This window comes from Sylvia atricapilla, chromosome 1, assembly GCF_009819655.1.
Source record: "Sylvia atricapilla isolate bSylAtr1 chromosome 1, bSylAtr1.pri, whole genome shotgun sequence".
NCBI classification, from domain to species: Eukaryota; Metazoa; Chordata; class Aves; order Passeriformes; family Sylviidae; genus Sylvia; species Sylvia atricapilla.
In genome coordinates this window covers 70,969,366-70,991,826 of record NC_089140.1, presented here as the reverse complement: position 1 = coordinate 70,991,826, position 22,461 = coordinate 70,969,366, and the positions used below count along the sequence as shown (strand labels likewise).

At 41.9% G+C, this 22,461-nt stretch overlaps 1 protein-coding gene across 1 annotated transcript in view; it reads left to right on the top strand.

The window, feature by feature from the left end:
• CDH20 (cadherin 20) overlaps window positions 1-22,461 on the top strand; it is a 119,144-nt gene that overhangs the window by 84,672 nt on the left and 12,011 nt on the right. The window contains exons 3-9 of the mRNA XM_066326146.1: window positions 3,789-4,083; window positions 5,790-5,909; window positions 8,962-9,129; window positions 10,958-11,145; window positions 15,744-15,997; window positions 19,254-19,390; window positions 21,866-21,987. Coding sequence (XP_066182243.1) covers window positions 3,789-4,083; window positions 5,790-5,909; window positions 8,962-9,129; window positions 10,958-11,145; window positions 15,744-15,997; window positions 19,254-19,390; window positions 21,866-21,987 — 1,284 coding nt within the window. The remainder of the gene's footprint in view (window positions 1-3,788; window positions 4,084-5,789; window positions 5,910-8,961; window positions 9,130-10,957; window positions 11,146-15,743; window positions 15,998-19,253; window positions 19,391-21,865; window positions 21,988-22,461) is intronic.

Below are 22,461 nucleotides of genomic sequence, written 5' to 3'. Positions count from 1 at the left end.
CCTGGTCCTGTCACAGATAAATACAAGGCTTCAGTTTTCCTAGAGGTGGCCATTATTGGCTAATAGGATGAACCAGGGAAACCAAAGCCCCTTCATTTGCTACAGCAGGTATTTTCCACATTCAGTGAGCAGCCTACACTGTGTCAGTAATTGAACTGGGACACGCTTCACCATTTTGCCATGTTGGAGACTCCCTAACCCTGTTTCAAAGAAGCATTTGAATCACAGCAGCTGAATAAATGAATAAAATGCAACCTCTCCACAGAGTATCAGTGTACATCAACCACAATCATGCATCCTTACAAAAATCCTCTGCGGGTGCTACCTCCCTGGAAGCAGAGAAGGGAGAAGCACACCAGGATGGAGCCACAGACTGGTTAGCAGAGCTGTGTGTGTTCTCCCCTGAGCTGCTCACTGCAGCTCTACTCTCTTCCACATGCCCTTTGCCAGGAAATGTGTCATTCCAAAGCAAATGTGACATCCTTATTTTTTTTGTACTACTCCCATCAAAAGAAGCAACGCAGGTTGACACAGTTAAAAATTTCTCAGGAGTTATCAGCTTTATTTCTCCAATAACCCATCCCTTAATATGGAGGAGAAAATACAAATTAATTCCTCCTACTCTGTATCAACCTCATGGCAGTACAATTTATTGTACCACCTATAAAACAGAGCCAACTTAAAACTAGATCACCTTTCCAACACAGTGATTTTTACAGTCCAAACTACAGTGTCCTGATATTAGGTTTGGTGTGAGCTTCAGTCCCTTCAGACATCAAATTCTTTCAGATTTATTGCAGTCTGGCAGTGTTATGTCTTTTTTATTCTTTTTTGCTTTGTCTAGAAAGAGCAGGTTATACAAGAAGCTGCAAAAGTGCTGCTTGCATTTCTTACTGCCTAGCCTTGGTTAAGACCCAATGCTTCTAACAAATCACAGTTAGACAGAGATCCTCTTGTACTCCCAAATTCTTAATAGCATGCCATGTTCATTCCTTGTTTGCTCCCTTCACAACTGCATTTATTCCAAATAGGGCTTTCGACAGAAGGTGTAATTTAACCCATGAGTTTGATTCATTATTTGTGTCTAAGTATCCTGAAAATTCCTAAACACCTTACTGGTATTTCAAAAAATGCTTCTTTTTTTTCTTTCTCATTTCCTCCTTTTCTCCTTCTTTTCATTTTTTTCCTGTTCCTTTTCCCTTTTCTCTTTTCCTTTTTTCTTTTTTCTCTTTTCTTTTTTTCCTGGTTTCCTTTTTCATTTCTTTTTCACTTTTCTCTTTCTTTTCTGTTTCATTTTTGCCTTTTGACTTTGAATTTGACTTTGGCTTCTTCTTTCTCTCTTTTTTCTTTTCCTTATTTAATGAGGACTTGTTGGTGTTCCAAAACACATTTTCTTCCATCAGGTCCCGCTCTAATTCCCCAATCAGGTCTAACATCTGTATCTGTCTCAGCAGCTGCATTCTTTCACTGCTGCACTAATGCACTAAAACAAATGCCCAAGATATAGCTTAGTGGTTCTGAATCACTTTGAAAAGCTATAATAGTGTCCTCCTTCTGGAAGCATCCTGTTTACTAGCTCCTACAGTGATAATCTCTGAGTTATGGGTGTTTAGGGTAAGTAATGACAACCACTGTCTTTTTTTAAATTAACCACAAGATGGTGTTTCCTGAAGATACGCCAGTTTGCAGTCCTGGTGCCTGCATGTGAATTAATACACATGGCAACCATCTAAATTTAACTGTTTACCACTGCCAAATTTTTCTGGGCTTGCTCTGCCACCATTCAGTTAATACATCACCTGAGAGCTGCCAGCTTTTCTCCAAAACATCAATGTTTCTCAGACGCAGTAACCACTGCAGGGGTGGAGGCAGAGGGGGAGGAAGTGAAATACCAGTGGCCTGGCACAGCCATTGTCACAACCTGCACCTCCAGCTCTTGCAGCCACACTGCAGTGCTCACTGTCCCAGCAGTCACTTGGAGTCCATGGGCCACCTCCATGTCTGCAGAACATGGGATATGCTGTGGAAAACCTCGGGATACCACCTCAGCTGAACGCACTCTGGCCCTAAAATCAGGACTGGGTCCAAGTTTTGCATAGGTCACATGACCTACCTGAGAGGCAAGTAAGGGGGACACCCTTCAGGGAATGAGCATCTCCAGACCAGACCCTTCCCTGGGGGAAAAGGTCATTCAGCTCCCCAGTCAACAGGATTGTGTGCCCTGAAACAGCTGAGAAGCTGCTTCACTGGCACTAGAAATACTTAGGTCAGATAAGTCATTTTGTCCACATTCCTATTAAACTTTTTCCTATGTAATAAGTTATTGCATATGTTTTTATTGGTTTTAAACAGCTCAGAGATGAGATTTCTTCTTTCTTTCTTGAGAGAATTGTCTATAATCAGTTGTACAAAGTTTGACTTCTGCTTTTTGACACAAATTTTCCATTTTAGTTTGGATTCTTTCTTCAAGTCCTGTGTTCATAAATTCAGTTTATTATTCTAAAAGTTTTCTTTCCAGGACAAATATTTACCTATGTTTGGCCCCATCCTCTGAGATTACTCCCATATGTCCTTTAAGCTCATCAAAGCATTAAACACACCTAATTCTGGCCATATTTCTGAGATGATTTGTTTCATATATGTATTTTAAAACGTGCTTAATTGAATCCAGCCCACTTTCACTACTTTTTTTCTAATTATTATTTATCCCTTATTCATCTCTCACAATGATATTCACACTGGAAAACAGTATTCACATCTGAACCATTTTGATTATTGCAATTCAAGTCTCTTGCCTTCCTGTCCTTCGGTACTGAATGATTACTGCCACTGGGCATTGGTCTTTATGCTCTGTTCCTCAAAAGCACAGAAGTATGAGCATACCATTGTGAATTTTCATAGTGTGAGTGAAATTAAGCAACTTCATTGCTTTTGATAGTCATTCCAGTATTTCACGGGAACCAGGTGCTTAACAGGATGTAGTCCCCAGTATGATTTGTTTCCCTGTTTTAGATCTTAATTAAGTAAACTGCATTTACTCTTGCTCTGTTCTGTTGCATTCACAGCTATCTGTGGCTGTTCAGGACTAATTAGCAGTCATGCAATAAATCCATTTGCTAATTTCCTAGAAAATCTGGGATGGTTCTCATTTCTGTAGCCTGCCATGGGCATAAGCAACTGTTTCTTGCTGCTTTCCTTACCTACTGTTTGACAATATTCCTTCCTGAAGATGTAAGGATCCAGAGTAATTTTATTACTAAAATTTATTGAGGAAAAATTAAAATATTTCTGAATCATAACACTAACTGCGTAGCTCTCCCATTCTGCTTTTCCCTTGATCCCAAACAGATTTGCCTTATTTGCCCCAACTTTATGCTATCCCTGTAGTATTTGACTCCTCTTAAGCTGCGTGAGCAAGCACAGCCTGCAGCTTTGCTGACCTCACTTTATCCCAAATCTTCTCAGTGGCCAGTCCAACAAGACAAAAAGATGACTATTGTGTTGAGTGAGATTCCAAAAAAGGCACAGAGCCTGTTCCTGTTTGGGTGCCTGTGCCTTTTCTTTTGGCACAGCTGTGGGTGCAGAAACAGGAAGACAGGAGAGGGGTTTTAAATGCAACTATGCGATACAGACTTTGCTGTTTGCCTCTTTCAGCACAGCGAGTTCATTAAACCAGCTTGTGAGTGCCGACGGTGAGACCGGAATGCTCGGGGTGTTCACCTGCTCTGTGTTTCTCAGCAGCTGCTTACCCTGCTCAGGGTCTAACTGGATCCTGTTCCTTTCCCCAGCTCCACTCTGACATGGACAGGGGGGATGGTTCGATCAAGTACATCCTCTCGGGAGAGGGAGCCGGCATTGTGTTCACCATTGACGACACGACAGGGGACATTCACGCCATCCAGCGGCTGGACCGGGAGGAGAGGTCACAATACACGCTCAGAGCTCAGGCTCTGGACAGGCGAACGGGCCGGCCGATGGAGCCAGAGTCAGAGTTCATCATCAAAATCCAGGACATCAACGACAACGAGCCCAAGTTCCTGGATGGACCTTACGTAGCCTCTGTTCCAGAAATGTCACCTGTGGGTAAGAAAGATTTTGTGGAGTCTCTTTCCCGTGTAAGCAAATTGGAGATGGTCACCAAAACACAAATTCCCTGACTCCTTGATCTCAGCTTCTGCCGTTTGTGCAGGAGCTGCAGGACAGAGGAGCTTATCCTGGCGTGCCTGTTTGCTGTAGAAAAGAGACAACAGGCTTTACATCAGCATCAGCTCCTCTGAAAGAAAACGTGCCAAGGGAAGCCTGAGAGCTGAAAAAAAGGTGTGATTCAAACATGCCATATTTAGACAATTTGTAGTAACATAGTGCCCCTTCTCCTCTGACATCAGATAATAGAAATAATAATGTCCATTAGACAGCCATTACCATCCTAAAAGTAACACAGTCTTAGCAGACTAATCAAGTTCATACTGAGAGCTCAGCTATTGTCCAGGAGCCCTTGGAAACATGGAGACATGAAAACAATCATTAGCTCCTTCTAATTCATGTAAGCCTGCACTAAACAAAGTTCAGTGAATCCTGAGATTCTGGTACTATTTGCCCTCCACTTTTACAGAGTGGGATCATGTTGAAGACACTCCTGTTACTGCAATGCAGAAGACAGACAGCAGCCTTCCAATCTTCCTATCCTGACACAAATCAGGAGAAATAATTTCCATATAAGAAATCAAATAATCACATAAAATACTGGGTTTTCTGGACTTTTTTTCTTTGTTTCTGAGTTGTCTTTATATGCTTATTGCTTTTTGGCTCTGTGACATCACTGCAGACATAATAATGCCATATAAATTTCATGTCCTGAAGTTACAGATATGCTCCAGCTTCTCATTCTTCAATATTATGTTGACATAAAGCTAGAAAGAGGCATCAAATACAGAAGTTCCAGTCAGAAATAATGTTTCTTAATGGTAATAGCTGGCTTGAATTCAGATTTATCTTCAAGTGCTTATCTAGTAACATCAGATTTGTTTGTAACACGAAATATTATGTAGAAGGCTGAATACATTCATAAAGGCATTGTCTGACATTTTAAGGAGTCAAAACCCGCATATATTTCAGTTGTGCCTCACCTCTCCTTTCTCTTGATAAATTACATCACCTGCAAGCCATTACTAGCTTCAGAGGAAGCAGACCTTGAAAACCAATTGAAAAAAGAAATATATATGCCTCTGTATGGGTTGCAAAGACACTTCAGCAGTGTATAATCTCTAGGCTATGTAATGTAAACTGCAGTCCCACAGGGAGATTATTTCAGAGATACATTCCTTCACGTTCACTGTTTGTGTACAGTTTCCATCCCTCAGTCAGCTTACAGCATTGATGGGCCTGCTGCAACGGTTCATGATTTATGCCAGTACAGCTATGGAACTTCTTTGAGCTGCCTCCTAATAACATTTAAAATCAAGACAAGGGGAAAAGAAACAAGCAGTATATAATTACCATGTCTCTGCCAACCATAACAAAGTACTGTTAGTTCAGCAATTCTGTAACTGTGGTCCATAGAGTACTTGCCTTTTTATATCTTCTTATAGAAGCATGATGAATTAATACCTATTAATTCCTTTACTGCTAATGAGCTACAAGTATGAACAATTAGTACAAGCACTACGAGAATCAAGTGAAAAAGTTTGGTGTGGGAAAGCTCATTAGCTATTTCAATTTACTTTGAACTGTGTACTTTTCCTGCCAGCTCTTTATCCCACAAGGTCTTACCTTGATGGTTTTTTTGTCAGGCACCTCTGTTATCCAGGTGACAGCGACAGATGCTGATGACCCAACCTATGGGAACAGCGCGAGAGTCGTATACAGTATTCTCCAAGGACAACCATATTTCTCTGTGGACTCCCGGACAGGTATGTTATTTCATTAGGGTACGAGTCAGTGTGAAAACCAAAAGAAAAAAGTTGCAAGCAGAAAGAAAGGGCAGTGCATCATAGCTGTGGTCAGAGAAATGTGTTTCTGTGGCTTGGATCCAAGACAGAGCAGCACTGTGTGAGGCGTAAAGTAATGTTGTGGCAGTGAGCTCCAGAAGAATGTGCTTTTTCCAGTGATATATTCCTCTGAGTGACCATATTCTGCAACTCAGCATCTGGATGGGTTTGGTGCTGTAAATACTATTGCTGGCTTCTATCACTGAAAAATGTCTTCAAAAGATCTAGGTGATAACAAGGCTTATGGGGAATAAAAATCTATGAACCACCCAGGACTGGAAAGTGCAAGCTAAAGGATGCAGTTATCTGGAGTGGTTTTGCCTAAGAGTGCTCTTGTTAATAACCTTACATTTCTCTATAGGACACCTTCTCTGTGTCACGCTTTCTCCCTCTCTTTTCTCTATACACCCAAGGTTTATATTCAGAAGTGGAATCTGAGAGATTTTGAGAGTTTCTAGAGGGCATCTGTAGTGCTAAGGTCAGAAACTCATGAGACAATAGTCACTGCAGATCTCTAAGGAAAAGCACTAAATAAACTTCTTCTAAAGTTAGCAGTTTACTGGGTAGGTTTTCTAGCCAAAAACAAACTTGTATGTGGCACATTATTTTCTCAGCTTTTTTTTATATTTACAAGATAAATAAGCTATTAGTGCTCCTTTTGTAAAGGTATCAACCACAGACAAACAAGGGCATAATCATAGATTTGCTGAGTACCAAATTATTTCTAAGAAAGCGAAGAATCAATATTCAGGGTCAGAGCCAGTACAGATTTAACCACTAGAATGCAGCTTTAAAGAAGATGGGCCCTTAAGTCCGAAATCATCTACTTTATTGGTATTTAACCGAGAAAAGGTCTTTTTCTCCTCTAATTAACTTCCTGGACACTTACACCTGCATCTCTAGACAGGTTCAGAGATGCCTCAGCCTTTAGCTGCCTCAGCCAGCAACTGGACTCCCATTTAGGGTAAGCACTGTTGTGAGCCATAAGCCGTTTCCCTATCACAAGCACAGGACTGTACTCAGCTTCCCTTGTGCAAACTCACCCGTGGGATTTGGCAGCTCACAAAATGCAATTGCAACTCTGATGTTCTTCTAAAACTGAGCTAGAGCATAAGTGACCAACTGTTCCTTTGTATTGATAGATGGTGATTAAAACACCCAATAGTGGACAACCCATTTCAGTACAGTCCTCCTCCAGTAGCCTTTGGAGTCCTTACCATTTGCCTCCCAACACAGCCTCTTAGTTCTAGAGGTGTGCTCCTATTCCTATTCTGTCACTGTCCTCACAGGTGCTTAACAAGCGTCTATGTGAAAACACAACTTCAAAGGAAAGTTGAGAGCTTCCTCCTCCCTTTTTTCCAGAATACTTTTACAGCCTGACCACAATCATATTCCCCTAGAAGATAAAAGAACTCTCCCACTTCCTAGGAAACCATCTGGCTGTTACAGGAAAGAAAGGACACCACCTCTGCTCTTTACTCTTTTCTTAAAAGCACAAGCCTCACTTAGTCTGGTGAAATAAATGGTTCCAGTACATTTCTTTGAAAGACCTGAAGATCTTAACCTTTCTCATGGCCTTTGCTATAGCCCTAAGCATGGGTTTTATGTTCACCACCATCCTTGGCATTTCGCTGCTGACTGACTATGTGCAGCAGCATCAGATGCCCTATGCTCTGCATTGCTGCCCCTCTGGGTACCTGATCTGGCTCTGTCTTGATGTCCTGGACTAGCCCCCCTCTAGGCACCAGAGGCCCCGAAGATAGGCATGGCAGAGCCTGGGGTTTAGGCACTGATGACTTTTTTAGGTCAAGCCAAGAGTGGAAATTCCCTACAAAGTGTTCATGTAAGGAGAAAATGAACTTCCCGAAATGCTAAGTATTTTCATATCTTATTTATATATCCATGAGAGCTGAGGAGCTACAGCACTTCACAGGAGGCACTCAGCTTTGCAGGATGGGACTCTGAGGGACTCCACGCAGGAAGATTTGTTCCATACCGGTCACTATTTCTTCCCTTCATGCGCAGTGATAATTACCAAGGCAATATCTTTTTACTGCTTCTTTATTAAACGCATACATTGTCTTCGTGCTAAAAATAAAGACTAAATGCAGATCAATCACGTTAATAGTGTGCTGATGTGCCAGTGCTGCGTGTTGAACCGTGCGACTGGGAGGGCGCCTGGCGCTGACACACTTACCCCACCCCGAAGGACATCCCAAATGCGTTGCTGTCAAGGGATAACCCTATGGCAGCGCATCCCCCGGCTGCTGGATAGAGGAGCTGAAGGGCGGACAGCCGGGAGACGCGGGGCCGTGCCCGGCAGAAGCCGCAGCGCTGCCCGGGCCGGCGCTCGCAGCTCCGTAAGAGAAGTGTTGCTGCCACCTCATGTCCTCTCGCAGTAGTGTTACCCCGAAGGGAAGAAGGCACAAGGGATGTCCTGCGGTGTGGGGGAGCACGGCGGCCCCTCCGGAGCGGCTCTCCTCACATCCTGCGCTCGCAGCCCCAGCCCGGGTCCCGAAGACACGAGCAAAGCCTGCGGGCACATGCCGGGTGGTCTCTAGGACTGAGTGATCAGGAACGCTCTGGAAAAATTGTCCGGATGGATCTTATAGCAAAGCACATCGCTCTCAGCTTTTGTGCAGAGGTAGTCATCCTGAGCAGGGCCGTAATTCGACGTAGCACGCTGTTCCCAAAAAGCTTTTCCTTGGAAGGCAACGTTTTAATTTTGAACAGGCAGCCTGTCCCAGAGCTGATGCATTTTAATTGGCTTGTTTAAAATTCACACCTTCTGTTAACCTAGATTCCACTTGGGTGAGTTTTACTCTGCCAGGAAAGGTGGGACTCGGTGCAGAGCCTGGTCTCATTCTTGGCACAGGGAGCAGGACACAGGAGCTAGAGCCCTCCACCCTCTTTGTGTATTCTCTAACTGCCATTTGCTTTTGTTCCCCAAACGCCTCTCCACCCGCAATCGCAGGCTTAATTAGAACAGCTCTAATGAACATGGACCGAGAAGCAAAAGAATATTACGAAGTGATTATCCAGGCCAAGGATATGGGTGGACAGCTGGGAGGATTAGCTGGAACAACCACAGTCAACATCTCTCTCTCTGATGTCAATGACAATCCACCCAGATTTCCACAGAGTGAGTACCCGTGGTGCCACCACAGGCAAAAAGGGGTGGCTGAGTTTTATGTCTGCTGTTTGCTCTCGTGACAGGCGTTTTCAAACTCAGGATTGTGACTAGAGATGGGCAGAATTTCAGATTCAATATGGAACTCTCCTTCAGAAAAATGCCAAAAGGAATTATTCAACACCTTGCCTGTCAGAAAAAGTGTCTGTCCTCCAAAATTATCAAAAACAATTTTTTTTTAAAGGATGAGAAATTAATTTTCAGAAAAAGGCAGAAGGAGAACTCCTGTGTTTCGACTGCTCATGGCCATTGCCTTTGGCTACTAATTGCTGCTCTGATTGTCTTTTCATCCTATCTCCAGAGGATGTCTCTCAAATCAGGGACATGTGGTGGTGCTGGAAGTTGAAAGATAATTCATTCAATACTCCAGGCAGGCCACAGCATGGGAGTGTCTGGGAGCTGTGCCGCCAGTGTGGAGTGGGTTGTCATACAGGCTGTTCTCCAGGAAAGGTTCATCTAAACCTTATATACAAATACAGTTAAACCCTAAGATATGTAACAGCCATATTAATGGATGCAAAAATAGGCAACTCCACTCTCATCAGAAACATTACTTTGTATTTAAAAAAGTGAACTTCAAAACAAGATTTGCAGTATTTTGGTCTTTGTTTATAAGATTTTTTTATCACATTTATTTACATAATTCTATATTGCCGCTAAAAATCAAAAGGAGCTTTTCAGGTTTGTTTGGACTAAATCGTTCAAGGCATGTAATTTGGGATTTTTAAAGAAAATGGACTCTTTTAGTATCTTTTGTTTTTGACATTTTCTCAATTAGCTGAGTAACGCAAACACTCACAATTCTTTTTGTTGGTATTCTTCTTCTCCATCTGTTTCTGCATGTTGCACTGTTAAATCAAAGTGTTCCACTAAGATCAGCAAGAAATCTCAACTTCCACTTTTCTTCTTCCGTTAGAGCAACTTACTGAGCACACCATTTCCAACTGTGTTTTGAAAGTGGCATGAATTGTAACTGATATCAAACACCTGATTAAGAAAAAATATAATTCATCAAACCTCATCCTTGGTGTTATTCTGCCTTGTAAATCTTAACAGTTGGTGCAGTCAACAGAGGGGGTGCAGCAAGGAAGGTTTGAAAAAAAGCATGATGCCAGAGAAGCATTTTAGGAACAACATTTATATTTTCAAAATACACTTTTAAAATAGCAGGTTGTTCTTTCCCAAGTCTTGATGCTAAGCAAATTAGCAATGCAACAAATGTGCTCAAGACAGTATTTGTAAGGAGAGGCAATACATTTTAATAGAGTAACTGGTAAATTTGAACACAACAGGCAAGCTCTTGAGCTTTCTTCAGGGCTGAAAAGAAGTTTGTAGGGACTAGAGAAAGGATTTGTGGTGCTCAAAAGTTATGTTTATTCCTGCTGTACAAACTGATCTAGTAAAAAGATGCCTGTCTTATTAATTCTGTTCATGTCCTGATTTATATCATGGCTGCAACAACACTCGTGTTAATTGCCTTATTTTTCTAGTTGAAGTTCCTGTCTTCAGGTGTATTGCTCTTTTTTAAAAAATCCCATTCAACAAACATGTTGCTATAAAAAACACCTAAATGAAACTTCCTCAGGAAATGTAGCTGGGCTGTGGCTTTTTAAAGGAAATCACAGGGTTGTCACAGCTTTGGGACAGGTACTACAGACTCTCTGCAGGCGATGCAGTGATGCAACCTCCCTGATCCACTCTTTTCGTTGCTCTGCAGTTTTTTTGGTTCTTCTTCACAGCCTGTTTTTTCTCCTCTCCCCCTCTGTGCTGCTTGTGCCAGAGCACTATCAGATGAGTGTGCTGGAGTCTGCTCCCATCAGCTCCACCGTGGGCCGTGTGGTTGCTAAAGACCTGGACGAAGGCATTAATGCAGAGATGAAGTACAGCCTTGTGGATGGAGATGGACTGGATGTCTTTGATATTAACACTGATCCTAATTACCAAGTTGGCATCATCACTGTGAGAAAGGTAAAAAAGCTTCCTTTTTATAGTAATTTTTATGGCTAACAGTCCTGGTTACATTTTATGTGTGGAATATTCCCTTATGCTTGCTGTAACTTGGTTCCCATTATGTGACAGTAGCCCCTTTCCAGCTATAAAACACAATTTCTTTAACATTTATTGCTAAAATATGAAAGCAGACTGCGTTCCTAGGAACAACTTTTATAAAGTGGGAACAGCATTAGCATAAACATGTCTTTTCCCACCAAACGAATGCTCTGGTTCCCTATTTATCTATTTAAATATTCTCTGTAGCTTAATTATCCTACAATGCAAGAAATTAGATCAATATTTGCAGTTGAACTGTACATATTTTTCACTCGGGTGTTCCACAAACAATAATAAAGCATGCCTTGGAATTATTTATAAACCAATAAAACCCAGGCAGTGTTGTTGTTTTTTTTTTTTAATTGCTGCTTGAAGATCCATAAATGCTAATTAGGCTAGAGGAAGCTGTCTCTAAAATGGCAGCTGTGAAACTGCTGGTACTCTGTACCACAGGCTATGCAGGAAGGCATGGAGTATTTTGTTTAGGCTCCCTGCTATAGGATATTTATTCTACAATCTTACATAAATGTTAGAAGTTCAACTCTGTTTCTAGGTTATGAAATTGTAACCATATTTCTGCCTAAGCATATCTAGTGTACTAATAAGGAAGTATAGTTTCCATTTAAATGTCCTGGGATTAAATTGTGCACTAAAATGGAACAATACAGGGGAAAGCTTTGACCTTGCAAGCCTCTATGCCCTACAGCAAAGCATTTAAGCATGTATTTATGGTCACCTTCCCTTTGCTCTTTTTTGTGCATATTAGTCCCTAAAGTTAAGTGTATCTTCTGGAATGAAATAGATGTTGAATGCAAACTCTAATGTAATTTTCCACTCATTTATCAATGAAAGGAAATAGTTTCTTTGTAATAAGCTTGACCTTTGTCATTATGAATACAGTTTTGTTACATGTTCATGTATGTCTGGAGGAGTTGTAAAATGTATAATCTGTCAATCATACCAGATGTGTACTGGCATGAGGTACATATTGTTCAATTCACCTACTGTACATAAACATTTGTAATATTTTTTGTAGTTTCTATCTTTATGTAATGCTGTGATTATTAATAGCCAAACACTGGGAAAGTTGTCCTTTGAATCCACTCAAGAAACAAAAAAACTCAACTGGTGTCAATACCAAAGGTTATCAAAATGGGAGGAGAGGGGAGAGGGAATTTCTAATCCAAGATTGAAATCTTATTTAAAAGTAAGCAAAACTTTCCTTTTAATTTTTCTTGACACATGTCCCAAGCAAAATAATTAGCACTTCTAACACGGGCATCAGAAAGCCAGAATTTACAGTTACTGACAAAACTGCTGCTTCTGATGTTGTGACTACTTATCACACCCTACTAATCCCACAAAATATTGAGCACCTCCTGAAGATTTACAGTTCCTTCCAATCTCCCTGCCTGGGAGACTGATGCTCACCCTACCTTCATCTTCTCCCTGCCTTCCCTTTTGCACTGCCCATAGAAAGGCGGTGTGGTGGGTTACCCAGCCAGCACAGCACACAAGAGAGCCTTGTCTTGTCCTGCCTTCCTCGCCTGACAATGCTTGATCAATCACTTTCTCACAATGGGTCCTGCTAAATTCCCTCCTGCATGGTGCCACCTCTCAGTGCCTGTGGCAGCGCTGGCAGAAGGGGGACAAGGACAAGAAGAGCTTTCCATGAGCTGCCTCTCCTCCTGGCTGTGTTTTGCAGTATGCTAAGTCCACAGGAGAAGGGAACTTCCCTGCCTTCCCCATGGGACCAGCACTGGGGAGAGGTTTGAATGCACCCACGGGAGACAAACCTGATGAGGGGGACAGTGGTTTTGGGGCATTACCACAGGAGAGAAAGAGGAGGGAAAGTCTTCTTTGACAATGAAGGCAAACTGGAGCATAAAAAATGTGATGGTCTAGCACACTTGTCTGACTTTTCTCATTTTTCTGACTTGATCTAGGTGATTATGTGTTTTAATTATGTAACTGTGGTTTATAGCTCTTAAGTGTGTCTGTGATTTAAGTGACTTTTTTTATAACTTAGCTTTTTAGTGTACATGCAGTGTTTCTCATGCAGTTTTCTTCATGTGGGAAACAATTAAATATAATGGCCTCTTTCTTAGTGTATGCTTAGGGACCTTTGCATTGCACATTCCTTGCCAGATGGACAGTAAGTGCTGCTTGGTCCTGTGAATATCTTACTGCTATTTTTACAGTGTATAAATATGCAACTGGTAGACAATAATGACTCTGCAGCCAGGGATATTATGTTTGTAGACCTCACCAAACCCTTGCTGACAAGTGCTATGCCTGCAGTAGTCGCTGATGTACCAGGTGGAACTAAAGGCAGCAGGAGCAAGTTTCAGATCACCTGTTTGTAGCTGCTGCCACAGACTGCACAGTTTGTGCTGCCTCACTCACTGTACAGCATCCCCAGCAATACTGTTCCATCATGTTCCCAGCACAGGAAACCAGTTCCCATTCCAGTCTTCATTCCTCACTCTCATGTACCAAATGCTAAGTGATTTTCAGTTTTATCATTTTCAAGAACACCAGTCTTTAGACAGGCATTCCTGTACAGGACATCATCAATGCTGGTACTGTGAAAGTATGAGCTTTGATGTCACTGCAACATTTCCACTTCTAAAGAAGGAAGCTCTTGTGGCCACAGACAAGTACTGAAGGCTTGATTGAATTCAGGAGGTGTTTTGAGGCCCATAGTATACACTGCTGCCACGCCTGAGCATGGAAATCTTCTGCTGATGCTGCTTAAACTAATACACACCTCAAGGCTGGAGAATTTGCCATCTGCCCCATTGAGCGTGGCAGGAAAGAAATGGGTTATGACTGGCAAAGGAGAACTTCCAATTGCTCTGGCATCCTCCTACTCTTTTATGCTCCTGCCCATCTCCATGTGTCAGTCTGGTGGTTGGTCTTCAACTAGAAACAGCTGAATAGAAGAAGCAAAGAGATTGGATGGGAACCAGCAGATATCTTACTGCAGTCTAAATGAACTGCTGCTGTGTGTGGTAATTTCACATATGAGCCTCAAATCCTTATGTCCAAATAAAGCTGCTTTTTTTGAAAACTATTCATGTAGAAAAGAGGGGTATGCCCCACTGGGTGACCCTGAGATTAGTCACTTCTTTCCTGGTCCAAAGTTTGTCTTGCTCAGAATCTGCAAGCTAAGAGAATTCAGCTGTGTTGGTTTTCAGCATCAAACCTCCCCAGATTATTCAAGTAAAATGTTGTGACCATTTAACCACAGTGCAATTGCCTGCAACTTCTGACTGCAACTTGAGAAGTGTGAATGTATCCTCTGAGAGCTGCATTTCATCTGGTGACATTTTTTTTATATTTTGGACTGATCCTTCCAAACTGTTAATCTGGTTTGTGAAATCCTTACAGTTATCTCTCGCCAAGACTGGTAAGAAGCACATTAAATAAGGAATTTTTCATTGAGTTCTAAGTAGGTTTTGGAGACACCTTATATTCTTCAGAGATCTGTGAAAAGAAGATGGAAGGGAGATGAAAATTTTATTTATTAAGAGGTTCAGAGTGAGCATTAGTTACTTCTATATCCATGTATACCAAATAAGTATTTTTGTCTAGATAGGAAATCAAATTTATGTAACTACTAACAGTGGAAGCCGGCCGCTTTTATCCATTGTCTCAGGAAGGAAAGGAAAGGGAAAAGGGAAAAGAAAAAGAAGACCATTCTCACTCCCTGCTTCAAATAATACTTGAATATTTAATACTTCACATGTCATATGAAGTGAATGAGTTCCCATAGGAAGATATCAGAGATACTTTTTAATTAAACTGCTTTGAAATTAAACTGTTCTCTAGGCAGGGAGCAGATTCAAATCCTAGCACTCATCATACCTGGGTGGTGAACCCACATTTAAGATACTTATTGAAAGGAGGAGGTGAAAAACTTCACTTCTAGGAAGGACAGATCATGGATAAAAACTGCAACAAGAACTTGCAAGAGAGGCTGACCATGTTCCCTGCTCCCATTGGAGCCCTTTATCAGCTTGGGAGACAGGGGTCTTGGAAACGAGACTCCAGTGTCCTCAGGGAAAAAAAAACCAGGATGCTAACTGGGACCTCTATCTCCTGTGTGAGCATCCTTGTTCCTGCCACTGGGCCCATTTTTGAGGAACCAACTATCTTGACGTTATTTTCAGGTACTCCCATTACTGTCTGTTTCTTCATGTATTTTCTGCAAGGTGGCATAAAATAGGTTGTGTGAACTACAATGCAATGCTGTCGTGGCTGCTTATATTTTCATTTTAACAAGAAGAATGAAAGAAAATGTATTTTGAAGTAATCTGCATGTATTTCTCCTGGCCTTTTCAGCTCAGCTATCAAATAAAAGATAGAAAAAGTGTACAGGGCCATTTCTAATACTACTGCCTTTCAATGCAGCTTCTACATCTGCAAATATTTATCTTTGTTGCACTTGAAATAAAAAGTCATAATGATATGGCTCTGTGTGCCTGATGGTAGATATATTTTTTCCCCCTCAGCCTTTAAGTTTTGAGAGCAAGAAAAGCTACACCTTGAAAGTAGAGGGTGCCAACCCTCACCTGGAAATGCGGTTCCTGAACCTGGGTCCCTTCCGTGACACCACCACCGTCCACATCAGTGTGGAGGATGTGGATGAGCCTCCCGTGTTCGAGCCCAGCATCTACTTTGTGGAAGTGCCTGAGGATGTGGAGATTGGGACCACCATACAGATCATCTCTGCCAAGGACCCAGACGTGACCAACAACTCCATCAGGTCTGTCCTCTGTGTGTTGCCCCACCAGCACTCCTCAGAACGTCTGCTTGGTGGGGAGTGATAGGTGAGGGTCACTCTTTCCAGCCAGTAGTCCTCAGTGGGTTTAGGAAACCAGACCTCACACACTGAGGGCTCTGGCAAAGCAATGCAGGAACTCCCCCTGCTCTGTGGTGTGGAGGACACCTGCATCAAACCTTGCAATGAGCTGGTCAGGCCTGTCCTGAGAGTGTACATTAAAAACAAACCCCAGAATCTTGCCTTTTCTGGCACAAAACCTGCCAGCCTGGCTGAGAACCCGCTGCCATCCCGATGGCAAGGTGATCAACTTGCTTTTCCTTTCTCCTCCTCCTCTTTCAAAGCTTGCCCTTGTCAACAAGCTCAAACGTGCAGCTACTTTTGGAGCAGATTAAATGCATGCTAATAAATATTCAAGAACTGCTAAATTATCTAGTGTCTGGTCAATGCAGAGCTAGATATTCCCATAAGGCAGTAAGAAAGGTAAAGGTGTATTTACAGCCATGGGACCTTCATAGCTGCAGCTCAGCAAGGAGCCAAAGGAGCAGATTTGTGTGATCATAGCACTCTCTTCCATAGTGGCTGCCAGCCACTTCCAGCCCCATTTATCAGAGAAGGCTGTTCTTCTCCAAGGCCAACACACACAGAGATTTTCACCACCTGCAGAAGCAACTAGTGACTGCACATTGATTATCCCAGCAGGTTGGCTGCTCCTCTCATCTGAGATTTTTGGGTGTTTAGCTGCTGTTGACTACCCATACATTGGTCCAGCTTCTGAGATGCCTGCATTCAGGAAGAGTCCTGGGAAATACAGGAGGCAGTTGAAACATTGAGTATTAGGATATTTTGAAGAAAGTAGAATCTAAATGAGCAATTCTGTGGGCTTCAGCTAGGAGATCTGAGCAGACACAAAACCTGTTCTTCTTAATGGTATTGCACTCTGTTGCTGGTCTAATTATTTTTTCATCTCTGCTACTTTAATATACCTATCTTTTCTGCCTACATTATAAGGTTATCATACTTCTCATGACATTGCCTCAAATTCCTCAGTAAAACTATTATACTGTCTGCATCACAATTTCATTACCCTAAACTTTTTTCCACTCACATCCTATTTTGCTGATTACTGTCAGGCGTTATCCAAACCCTGAAATGCAAACAGCTCTCTGCTAATCTGCTTAAAATAGTATAAGAATCATTCTGAGGACTATCAGAGGGTAGAATTGATCATTGTTATTTTTAATGAGTTTTTTCTTAGTTGTTTCATAGCTTTGCAATGAGTGCCTCTGATGAACAACACTCTATAAAGCACAGAATCCATCAACAAAGATACATTAAAAAGAAGTTGTAAATATGCACAGACTCGTTTGTAACTCTGTTCTTTGACAACTTCCTTCCTCTTTTCTCTCCACCATCCTCCTTTTCCACTGCCCTTTCTTCCCTCATTCCTTCCCTCCTTTTCCCCCATGCTGAAATAAAGAAACAGATCAAAAAAGTAAGAATAAGTACCATTTGTAATGCTTCCTAAAATGCAGGTACTAAGAATTAGTTCTTGCCTCTTCTATGGTCTCCTCCATTCACTCCAACTCAGTGCAGTATCAGTCTGGCAATGATTTAAGCTGGCACTGAATTCCCTTTGCACAAGGCAAGGCAAGATAAGAAAGACATTAATCCCAGATGCGTACTATGCTGCACAAGCTGAAATCCATCTGAAATTCAAACTGTGATTGGGCTCAAATCCTCATACTTTCCCAGAATCCAGTACCTGGCTCCCCAACACTGTGAAATTCTGATGGCTGGAAATATCCCATGATTGTTATTAAATGATTCAGGAAAATTATCTAAATAGAACAGTGGAAACAAGTGAACCACTAACCAAAAGGCTATATTCAATTTCAGACACTTGTTGGACTTAAAACATCAGAGAGAATTCTTTTTATGACCCTCATAAAAGAATAATTAGTATACCAAAATATAGGAATACCCATATTTATTGTCTAAAATAATCAAATGCATGAGAAATCTATTTAAGAAGAGATAGGAAGGACTGGGAAGGAAAGGGATACAAACCTGCCATCCCTTCCTCTTTGATTGTTCTGAAAAAGAGAGCAAAAGAATTTCCCAACAACATATCTCAATAGTGTTTTATATCCTGGTTTAATAAGTCCCTATATAAAGATAAGGCTGTCATGCTTTTTTCCAATGAAGGCATTCATGCTGAAAGGAGAAAATTCAGAAGAATGAGGCCTGTTCAGTGTCTGTTGTGACTAATGCTTTCAATTCCCATCCACTCTGATGAAAGAACCAACAAAAAGGACAGCAAGTCTGGGCTCTGCTCTAGACTGTGACATTTACCTAGGCCTGTGTGTGGCTTTGGCCAAAGTGTCCTTTACCATGCCAACAGTCAGCTGGGAAGGCAGCTTGCACAAAGTAAATGGTTTAAGGAGAGCAAAGTGATGCCTGTGAGGGATACTGAGTATTTTACACACCCTGTGAAATCATCCCTCTGACCAAGTACTGCAGTGACCTCTGTCAATCAGCTGCCTCCCTGCCCAGGTTTTCTGGCCTTTTCACGACCACAATCCACCATTCACAGGTGCAGGAAGCTGGTTCCCAGCACTAAACTGACATGACATTGGTCAGACAGGTTCAGTAATTACAAGGGATCAGCCTCACAGAGGGAGCTGTTTTTCTGACTGAATTCTATGAGAAAGCCACATATCCCCCTTGTGCTGACACAGCTCCATCTGTAGCATGCTTCAGGATGCAGGTGAAGTTTATTCCCCTGAAGGAGAGAATACAGAAGAACAAGGAAGGCAATGGTTCCTCCTCATCAGCCTAGGTGCTCAGAGAATGAGCTGATGTGAAGCCATTTTCATCCTGTCTGAATTTGCCTAGGGACACGGCATAATTATTTCTCTTAGAAAAAGAAATTACATTCCTCCCTGGCAGATTGTCTCTGTAAAGCAGGTGTTCCTGCACTGCTCTGTGCATTTCTTTGTGGCTTCTTCCTGTCTTCCTGCTCCATTCAAGTAGTACTCACTGTTAAATGCCATTAGCCACATGAACTTTTTCCAACATCTCAGTCTGGGCCTATGCAAGTCAAAGGAGCACATAACTAGGTTGTGGAAGAATGTGGATCTGCTTTGTATGATACTATCCTCATTGCTGGGGTACTTTGTTGGATACAACACATATTTTTAACAAGAGTTGCATAATGTTTTCATGTGTATTCTTGCAGATACTCGATTGACAGGAGCAGTGATCCGGGACGGTTCTTTTATGTCGACATAACATCAGGAGCACTGATGACAGCAAGACCTCTTGACCGGGAGGACATTTCTTGGCACAACATCACTGTGTTGGCCATGGAGCTGAGTAAGGAGAATGCAGACTGTACATAGATTAAAGAGATACAGTAGACAAAGCAGGCTGAGAGACCTGAATTCAAAATTCACATGTTGTTATGCACTGAGTGGGAAGGCACATTAAGTGAATTGCTCCTCTGACATCAAGAAGCGAATACTGCATTTTATTTTTTTTTTTATGCTCCTTTTCACAGGGTGGTGGGAGGCATAGAGGATGGCAATTAAATGCAGAGTCCTTCTTTTTCATTTCAGTAGCATTACAGGATTTATTTCAAACTCTTCCTGATGTGTTTCTGGCAGAGTCCTCTCAATTCAGAAGGGCTGGGCAGCTAAAGAAAATACTGCAAAGGCTGCACAGCTTCTGGAGCTCCCAGTCCTGCCTGGGAGGATTGAGTGGTGCAGGGACTGCTAGGCAGCAGGGATCCCACACTGCTGGGTCACTACCTGAAATCTGCTCTGGTTCAGCAGCAAGTAAATGACATCGCCATCTGCTTGCTACATAAATAATTTGGGCCAGAGTGCTTTGGAATCTTCGAGTATGCTGAACTCATTATGCTTTTGGGTTTTACAATGAGCTAAAGCTCAGCTCAGGGTTCACCTGTGCCAGGTGCAGGGTATTTTTCAAGGCTGTGAGAAGGAGATGCTCATTTCGTAGTGTCAGTATGAAAAATTTAGCTGAGTTTGGAATACTCACAGATGTCATCTTCAAAAAGGAGCTTCAGATATATAAGCAAATAAAAGGTTCACCTAGTCTTCACCTGAAATTCCTTCGGTTCACATAGCTTTTGCTCAGGATCTCAGTTCATCTGTGAGAGGCAGCAGCTCTTCTGCAGCTTGGTGCCAATAGCTGAGTCATTCCCTGTGTTTCAAAAAGCTTCCTGCACCTCTAGGCTGTGCCAGAGATATGGAGTGCTTTAAGAGGAACAAAGTTTAAACAAGCTTGCAATCGGCCAGCTTGAAAGCAGGGAGAATGTTTCACAAGAGTTGGAGTGATTCTGCCTTGTATTTGCAGGCTGTTCCAGCACATGATGCCTTCCTGTGCCCTTTTAAGTAGTGAAAGGGGTTGAGACAATGGGATCTCACCCCCATCTATTTTGACACTGCTTTTATTTTCAGCCACCAATAGCCATTGCAATTCCATGAGTCTGTAAAAGCTGCCCCTGGAGAGCAGCACCTGAGAGTGAGAGCAATAGGAAGGCATGTCTTCCCTTGGTTCCATTTCCATCAATCCCCCGTCAATTTTGCTCTGTACAAGTGCAGCACAGTATTTTAATGTCCTAGCTGTGCACTCCTGAATAAAGCCCTCAGTGCTAAACGTTAGATCAATTATTTCTAAGAGTGTAAAGGCAGGTATTCATCTGCCACAACAACAGGTTTGTTAGTAAGATTTATGTATGCATATGTGGGAATCTGAAGGATTACATTACAAATTAGGGAGAAACAACACAGTGTGAGTATTATCTCAATGACACAATGTGACACGTTGTGGAATACAGTACACTGAACATTTAAGAAAATTCCAGAGTTTATGTAAACTCTCTATTGTTTATATTAATATATCCCTTCTTGCTATAAAGGGAGATATATTTGGAGATAAATGTACAAAGCCCTACAGCTAAAAAGAAGATGAGAATACTAATATCAAAGAATTTTCTTGATTTTTGCACCTCTTCTGATCCCATAATAATTTTTTGTTTCTGATTACAGCTTCATTTTATCATTAAATAATGGGAGGGGGAAGATGATTTGGGGCAGAGAAGCACAACAAGAAAAACAAATTACTCTGTAGCCACTTAGTTTGGAATTTGTGAAAATATGTGAAAAGATGTACGGATTTACTGGCAAAGAAAGCTAATGCACCAGCGGAACAGAAACATCACAAATGATGTCATGCAGAATGTAAAATTTTCATTGCGATTTTAAGCTTCACTGAAAGCTTTTTTGTACAATTTCATGTGTTATTACATTTTAAACCCCTTTGATACAAAGTATCAAAGACTTGACACTATTTTTGAGTTCAAGGAACATAAATTCTGAGCCAAAGCATATCTGAACTGAAGATAGAAACTGCCATTTTTAACAAGTTCTAAATAACAAGTCTATCCTTAAAACAGCACCTTCCTAATTCCTGCCACCAGTAGGGAGGCTCAACAAGCAGTATTGCCCAGTCCAAGGGCAATAAAAAATAATAAGGAGCATTGTCTAAAACTTTTGCTGTAGAAATAGTTCCTTGGACTGAACCAGGTTGAAGTCTCTTACAGAATTGTTTGTGAAATATGTGAACAGATGGGAAGCCAGGCTAGACAAAGAGCAGCATTTGCGGCTTCACTCTGAGTCACACAGTACCCAAGTCATGACAGTTCCCCATGAGAAAATGTGCTTTAACACAAGCTAGTAGTGGAAACCTGGTTTACCTCTTGAACAGAGTGAGGAGCAGCCTCTTCCCATATATTGACTTTCTTTACATTAAACCTCCTTCTTCCAGATAACCCCTCCCAGGTGGGCAGCGTCTCCGTGACGGTGAAAGTCCTGGATGTGAACGATAATGCACCGGAGTTTGCAAGATTCTATGAAGCTTTTGTTTGTGAAAATGCCAAAGCAGGCCAGGTGAGGAATGCTTGTAACACTGGGGATTGGGAAGGGCATGCTGTCCTACATGGAGGCAGCATGCCAGAGAGGGTATGTGTTGGAAGGAGAGCTCAGCTACTCACACATTTCATTGAACTCTTATCAAAAGCTGCCTGTGCCTCATTCGAAAGGCAAGCATATCGCACTGGAAGGAGCATCACACGTAGCAGCTCTTTTGTTTCTCTCACATTTCTTTTATTCTCCCAAAGTATATTCTAGGTTCACTGCACAATGCATTTCATAGCTGAAATAAAGCCTTCCCTTAGGCATGTGCCAGCAGGCAAACAGCCAGTGTGTCCTGTAGCAGCATCAAAGAGAGGAGAAGTGTTATGAGAAGTGCCACAGAATCAGCCCAGGCCACGTGTGACAGACAAGGCTTACTACTAAATGTTTTAAAAGCCTTAAGCACACCTGGGCTTAAGGGAGCTGGACACAACTTACTGCATTAGGTTC